Source organism: Humulus lupulus, chromosome 9, assembly GCF_963169125.1.
Source record: "Humulus lupulus chromosome 9, drHumLupu1.1, whole genome shotgun sequence".
Lineage (NCBI taxonomy): Eukaryota > Viridiplantae > Streptophyta > Magnoliopsida > Rosales > Cannabaceae > Humulus > Humulus lupulus.
The window spans coordinates 183,804,903-183,812,606 of NC_084801.1; the positions used below are offsets into that span (position 1 = coordinate 183,804,903).

At 29.4% G+C, this 7,704-nt stretch overlaps 1 protein-coding gene across 2 annotated transcripts; it reads right to left on the reverse strand.

Moving 5' to 3' along the window:
* Positions 1-675: 675 nt before the first annotated feature.
* Positions 676-2,664, reverse strand: LOC133802630 (uncharacterized). 2 transcript variants are annotated; one of them, XM_062240980.1, is made up of 3 exons: positions 2,491-2,664; positions 1,519-1,680; positions 676-1,177 (listed from the first exon to the last, which is right to left on the reverse strand). In XM_062240980.1, the coding sequence occupies exons 1-3, from the start codon at positions 2,494-2,496 to the stop codon at positions 947-949; spliced, it is 399 nt and encodes a 132-aa protein (XP_062096964.1). In that variant the 5' UTR covers positions 2,497-2,664; the 3' UTR covers positions 676-946. The 2 variants fall into 2 exon arrangements, with proteins under 2 accessions (XP_062096964.1, XP_062096962.1); XM_062240978.1 differs by lacking the exon at positions 2,491-2,664 and having other exon boundaries at positions 1,519-1,692.
* Positions 2,665-7,704: the final 5,040 nt, after the last annotated feature.

Consider the following 7,704-nt stretch of genomic DNA (forward strand, 5'->3'; position numbering starts at 1 on the left):
TGACTTTCTCTAAAAAAAAATCAATAATAATAATTAATTAAAAATTCATGTACCTTTATGCATTGATACTTTTTTTTTAACAAAAAATTCTTATTTTATCTAATTCCCTTCACTTCACTGCCCAGTAGATTCTAAAATAACATCTTTTCAATACTTTTTAAAGAATAAAACACAAAAAATGGACAAAAAATCAAAGAAAACCCAAAGTCTTGGTTCTCAATCTCAACTATCAACCCTCACTCTCATAGAAGTTTCCAAAAGATAAAAAAGATCAAAGATTCCAATATTTTTTTACTGTTTATATATTTTTGGACCTTGTGTTTTATTCAATTACTTATTTGGACCCTGTATTTTGACAAATGACTTTTTAGACACTGTATTTTGTCAAATTATCTATTTGGACTCTGTGTTTTGACAAATGACTTTTTGGATCATGTGTTTTGTAAAATTGTTCAAATAGAATTCTAAACTCGATTTTGATCAAAGTTTTATGAGCTAAAATTACCAATAATTCACTAAATTAACAATTTAAAACAAAAATAAAATCATTTTGCCTAAGAAATGTATTGTTATATTCATTTTTTTTCTTCATCAAAGTTGGGTTTATAGGTCTATTTGAACAAATTTACAAAATACAGAGTCGAAATTTTTTTTTGTCAAAACAAGTAATGAGAGACAAAACACAATGTTTATTCTGTATTTTATGGAAAATGGCTTCACACTATAAGAAAGTGAGTAAACATACAATTTGAAAACAGCAGAGAAAGCAGAAAAATTGCTATCCAATCTCCAATGCCAATTCCAATGATATCTCAAATAGCTTAGTTATAAAGAACATAACTGATGTGAACTAATCTAAGAGAAAGTAATACATTGTATAGAAGATTCTTATTACTCTCCAATCTTTACCATCCAAACTGTTCTGTATTTGCCAAAGCAAAACCCACTACCTCTTTGCCTTGTTGTTCTTGCTTTTGACTAAAGCACAAACCAAAAGTGGTATGCAAATGCCTGGACATAAATTGAGTTCATGCCCTTTTGGACCCCTTTTTGACACTCTGCCATGTTCTTCTAAGCCATTCGAATTCGGGTAGTACAACCGCCCTCTCTCGCCTGGTCTAATCCCAATTAGCCGGCCTAGCGACACACTGTGATCTTGGAAAAATGATGCTGTTGACTACAGATTGAGTTTCTTTGCATTAGTACTTTGTTTTGTTCAAGCTTAAGTTGAGTATTCAGTGTGATTTTGAGTGATGTTCTTCAAGTGAAATGAATCATTGAATTGAGAAACAATAACCATTATCTATTTTAACAAGAGTAATGATATGTGCACCCAAACATTACACATAGTGATGTGCCAGTTTAGCCTAGCCAATCACATTTATTAAAACTGAGACCCACTGTACACATATCATTACTCATTTTGACAATGATCAAACAAACATCTATTTTTGTAATGAAAAAGAAGAAAAAGAAAGAGAATGAAAATGAAAATGGTGAGATTTTGCTTTGAAGTACCTCAGTGTCAAGATTGGAAGATGAAAATGAAGAGAAACTAGTTGAGGGTGCATGGAAAGTAGTGTAGTGTTCTGCTGCAGTAGATGGTAAGCTACTTACAACTTGGAGCCTCACATTCATAATCTCTAGCCCAAGTGGCCATCCACTGGGGATCTCCTGGTTCTGCCAACTCATAATCAGATTAGTCTAACATTTTTAGGCAAATCACAATCTCACATTATGTTAATATGAACTCATAAGCCTTTGCTTGTATGACCATTTACAATTGTATATCAGTAAAGATCAGAGAAATAAAATATTCACTTCTTAAATACTTAATGTTTGGCTATTCAGAAACTCTGTCAGAAAATTTAACAAGTAATATTAATATATTGTAAGTCATCATTCATTGACTTTTGGTATCATCAATTTTTTTTTTCTTCTCTACAATAAAAATGTTGCTTGTGAATTAATGAAGGAAAATGCTGGCTCTCTGGTCAAAAACCAATTGTTTACTGCTTTCAATGACAACATTTATGTCCATGCAACCCCCCTTGGCTTCTACCCAGTTAAATATTTCTTTTGATCTTATTTTAAGAATTTCTAAATATTTCAAAACTCAAAAAAAAATATTAATAATAATAAAATTTTCCATTAATTGTACTCTTTCAATCTGATAATTTTTAATTTTTTTAACTTTCCTGGGTGACAGACTCTTGACACCTCATGAACACATATCATATTAGCTAATTAAGCAAAAAAAGAAAAAAAAGGTCAAATTTACAGAGGAAAAAATGGAGATCATATTCCAAGAAGAAAACAATTCAAAACCCAGAAGAAGTTTTATTCTTCTTATTATTATTATCACTCATTTCTGATAACAATGCAGCAAAAATATAGAGCAAAAAAAGCAATAGAATCCATAATAACCATTCATATGATTATAATAAGTTTTTAGTGATTTAAACTTATAAGAAGGAATGAGATGAGTACCTCCATGGCCAGAGAAGAAGGGAGCCAATGAGCTTAGCAAAGAAGAAGAAGGTTGATGTTGAAAAATCACAATGAAATGAAATCTTGAGAGTAATCTAAAACAAAATTTAAAATAATGTTTTGGAAAAACCTAAGAAGAAAATAAGGGGTCTTTATATTATTTCTTAAAAAGGACTTCATGACTCCAATTAATAAGGTTGGGACCCACTTTGATGTTAAGCTGACCAGCTTCCTCAGCCATTATCATAACTGAGATTTTACACAAACCTGTGATTTGATCTCTTTTCATTAGCTTTTGAAAGTTACAGTTTTTGGAACAAAGCAACAACAGTTCACCAGTTGTGTTGATAATCTATTGCCAAATATTCAAACCTTGTTAACTGAGATTGATTTGATACTTGACAAAGGTAAAGGTCACTTTGGGTATATTTTTAAGAAACTCACAAGGCTGACATTCTGGCTTATAATCTAAAAGTTGAATATTGATCCAATGAATTTGGGTCAACTTGTTCAACAATCAATGTTTTTTATTTTATTATGCCAGAAATATATATATATATATATGAAAATTATTAGGTATTATTTTAAGCTTACCAGTGGGATTCTCAGTGTTCTCGACTCGTGAATAATTTTCGGCACGATTTTTTTTGTATAATTGTGCATATTTTAGTTGTTTAGAGTATCGGCATATTTTCAGAAAATTTCGAATAGTTTACATTACTGAAAATTAGGTTCAAATATGTTGTTTTCCACATGTATAAAAAAAATTAGTCACGCGTGCAATAGCATATTTAAACTTAGTTTTTGGTACTGTAAACTATTCGAATTTTTTTGAAAATTTGTAGGATGCTCTAAATAGTTTCAATATACACTGTCATAAAAAAAATCGCGCGGAAAACTACTCACAGGTCGAAAATACTAAGAGTCCCACCAATAAAGCTTAAAGTATATTAAAAGGATTTCCCCAATATATTAATATATATATATATATATATAAATAACACCACATTTAATTTCAAAAAATGTATGACAACACATTTTATGGCCTACAAACTATTCATTAAGTACTTTTAGCCTGATATAATGGCTTAAGATTTAATGAATGCATGAATTAGAAAGATATGAAATTCAAATAGTTCTAATAAAATGACCTTCATATCCTATTATTTGAATTGAAATAACTCACCAACATAAATGAGTGGCCATAATATTATCCCAATATAATGTACATTTCTATTAGAAATTTTTAAAAAATATATATAAAAAATAAAAATCCATAGATGTTTCCAGGAAGTTTCAAAAGGTTATAACACTATATAGCCTGGCCTAGTGTTCTCTAATGGTTGGACAAAATGGTTTACAAATGAGTTGTAGAGATATAAGTTCCCAAGAGATTTTTGGTACCTTAGATACATATTAACTCCTTAGCAAGTTATGGTAAGCCAATTATTATTATTATTTTTCATTTCATTTAAGAGAAATTAGTAAAATTGACATTTTTTTTAAGTTGTTTTGTATTATGGTCTATTTTTAATAATTTTTTGCAAAATGACTTTTGTCTAAAATTTGATTAATTATCTAAATTTTTCGATTAGTTGTCTAAAATTTTTGAGTGACTGTTTGAATTTTTCGACCAGAACTATTAATACTAAGCTAGAGTACAAAATGACTTTAAAAAATATGTTATTTTGTCAGAAGACCCTTCATTTTAATTAGTATGTTTCTTTTAAGAGTTAATTTAATATGAATGGGCATTTTTTTTTTCTAAAAAGACAAACACAGCACTGACTCTGAATTTAGAGGACTTCCTTCAATGTTTCCTGTTTTAATTTTTGCTGATTTAGTAGTTATGTGTCCAAACATAGAATTATCTGATAATTAATAATCTAAAATTTAAGTTGAGTTCATGAACAACACAGCAGCAATGTACCAATTGATTTTATGTCCCATAATAATAATAATAATTTAATTCTTTACAACACATTGAAAAAACTAACTCATGTGATCATTATATGTATTGATCATCATGATTTGAAAACCATATATATTGATTTTACATATATTGTTGATTTGTGTTTGGATTGATCTCAACCAATAATGTTATGGGGCCACACTTTGGGTTATTATATGATTATTTAAGAGAAAATTAAAGAGTTTGGAACAATAGCCCCTTAATTTATTTTTTTCTAATTTCTTTTAAAATGACATATATATATATATATATATACATTGTAAAGTTCACAATTTTTATACAAAAATATTTAGCCCTCTTGGAGAAAATTTTATTCCAGATGGGTCACTGATTATCCAAATATTTTTCAAATAATTTTGCTGGGAGATTAGTTGCATGTGGCATGATTTGACATATATGTTATATATTGAAGTGAAGTGAATTATTGTTACATATGTTACGTACGAGTGTTGTTATTTGACATCTTAAGTTGTCCAACACCACATAAAGTGATACTTCATGATTGGTTAACGATATCACATAATACTTATTAAATTCAAATAAGTGGGACCTAATATTAAATTGTACTAATAGCGATATGCCATCTACTTATGGTATTGGACACCAGTAGTGTTCCTTAGCAATTCTCTATGTATATATCAATTAATGTCACTTATATATTACCATGAATTTGAGAGAGAGAAAATGATTTGAATGAAGATGTTATACAAATAATATGAAATAATGGGTTAATGAGGTGAAGTAGGACCAAGAAAAAGGAGTGATATAATGTATTGGTAAAGAAATTAGTCACTCAGAAAAGCCTTGTTTTGGTCATTATAGCGTAACCTAAGATACCGACACTCCTCTTTCTCTTTATCTCTCTTTCATAAAAATCTTTCTTTACACGGCATCAATTGTGTGGTGGTGGCATCCTTTGGCACTACTACAAAATTAGGTTATTGAAAACCATAGTTTGGGGGAGACGATTCAACTCAAGAGAATTTCATGATCAATTGAAAATTTTTTCGGTAGGGTATCACTTTTGTTCTACTAGTAGGGTGTTTTTATATTTGGGATGTGGAGAAATTATTATAATAATTTTTTTTATATGATTGTGTGCATTATAGTTATAGTAGACATCTCACCAATTTTCGAGAAATTTTGAATAGTTTAAGTTGCTTAAATCAGGGTCCAAATAGGCAGTTACATATGTGTCTGTTTCTATTTTGCCCCTAAACCCTAAAAACAAGCATGAGTGTAACAGACTATTTGAACTTTGGTTTTGACACTATACATTATTCAGAATTTCCTTAAAACTGATGGGATGTATGCTATAACTATAATGTATACCATAATATATATAATTGAGTTGTAATTTCTTCAGATACCAAAAACAGAGACACCCCTAGTGATAGGGCAAAAGTGACACCCTACCAAAAAAAGCTCTTTATAAATATATTATATGGAGCTTCTACATTGGGAACCCTATTTTGGACCTACTGATAGCAACTTTTTCAATTTTTGGCACTTAGATAAGTTGTAATCCAATTCAAATATATATATATATATATATATGACAGTGTACAATGTAGTTATAGGGGATCTCCCACAAATTTTTAGAAAATTCTTGATGATTTAGGTTGTCGAAATCATGATTCAAACAGTCTATTTCACAATATTAGGGTTGGTGCCCTAAAAACATGTAATAAGGCATTTTTGTTTGGAATTAAATAAAATTACATTTTTTTTATAATTGATTGTTTAAATTATTATTGAATAATTATTAAAAAGATCAGAAAATTCCATATTTATTAATGAGAATGTGATCTTGTATGAGTACGAAATGATTAAGATCATAAATAATGAATAAAATTGTCAACAGCATTTTAAAGTATGAAGTCTTTAATCAATGGTTGCTAGTACGTTTTACTAAGAATTTTTTAATGCATGTGATCTAAATCCAGATTGCTGACGTGGATAAACATTTTAGTAAATGTACTTTATATAATCATATTATATACGACTGAACCGTTATGAATTAATTTCTTTATAAACACACTTTTTGCCATAAAGATTTAATTTATATCAAAATAATGATTATACGTAGATCAGTCTAAATCATGAGTAGTCATCAACTCATATTCATGTCTATTAGGTCTTTTGATTCACTCACTAAGCTCTCTTAAAATAATAAGGATCAATAGTAAGAATGGTTGGGACATGATCTTACAAGATTGAAATCCAAGCTTTCTAACCGATTGAATATTGGTTCTCTTAAGGATTAATTATAAAAATGAATAGTTATTGAACTCAGACTTATAATATGATTATAAATGAACTCTTTACTAGTGAATTAATGGTACTAAGAAACAAGAGGTAATTAGAAGGGTAAAACAATATTCTTGACTAGCTCCAATTAATGAACTAATAAATTGATCCTACATCTAGTTTGAGCAGCGTCATAGCTCAATGGGAAGATCGTTAAAAAGGAGAGAAGAGAAAAGAGAACGGTATGTCACGTCCCTAGCCACGGTATGTCACGTCCCTAGCCTTCAAGTAGCAATTGTGCGGTACTTAGCACTGTCCAGGTGCTTTAGCAATTGTGCCTTCAATGCTTTGTACAAGTTTCCCAAATTAGCTACAAATGAATCCCAATGAGCTATTTATAATTAAGCCTCATGTTCACGAGTGGCTAGGATCTTGCCATTTTTCTAAGTCCTATCGATTTTCTATAATGTATATAGAATATTACAATAATATTCTATATTATCTACAAAGATTTAGCACCTTCTAACCAAGTCTAATCTTTCTAAAGTTGTCTGGCTCTCTCTTGATAGTTCTAAGATGCTCTAGAATATTCTAGAGTCTTCCACATTCTTCTCGCACCATCTAGCATGTTCTAAAACATTCTAAAAATTTCTTGTGTCTTTAAGCACATTCTAGCATACTCTAGAACTTTTTAGAGTCTTATAGGCTCAAGTTAAGTTCATCCAACTTTAGCTCTCTCTAGACAATACTAGACCACTTCAAAACTTTCCTTTGTAGAAAAGTCTTGTGACACTTAGCTCACAAAAAACAATTAATGGTAGGTTGGAAAAATGAAAAATAATATTTAACAATTTTATTCAAATGTACTTTCAAAAATAATTAATTGGAGTTTAGGCCATTTAACTAAGACTTCAACTCAATGTAAAGAAATTTGAAGGGATAAAATTTACATAATTTGTCAAACTAAAATATAATTTTGTTACTTACAAAAA

What these genes read in the sequence shown, in the direction of transcription:
- LOC133802630 (XM_062240978.1), bottom strand. Translation starts at nt 1,692, where the DNA reads ATGAGTTGGCAGAACCAGGAGATCCCCAGTGGATGGCCACTTGGGCTA. An exon ending in CTTCCAATCTTGACACTGAG is followed by an intron (nt 1,178 to 1,518) that starts GTACTTCAAAGC and finishes CTCAATCTGTAG; the next exon opens with TCAACAGCATCATTTTTCCA.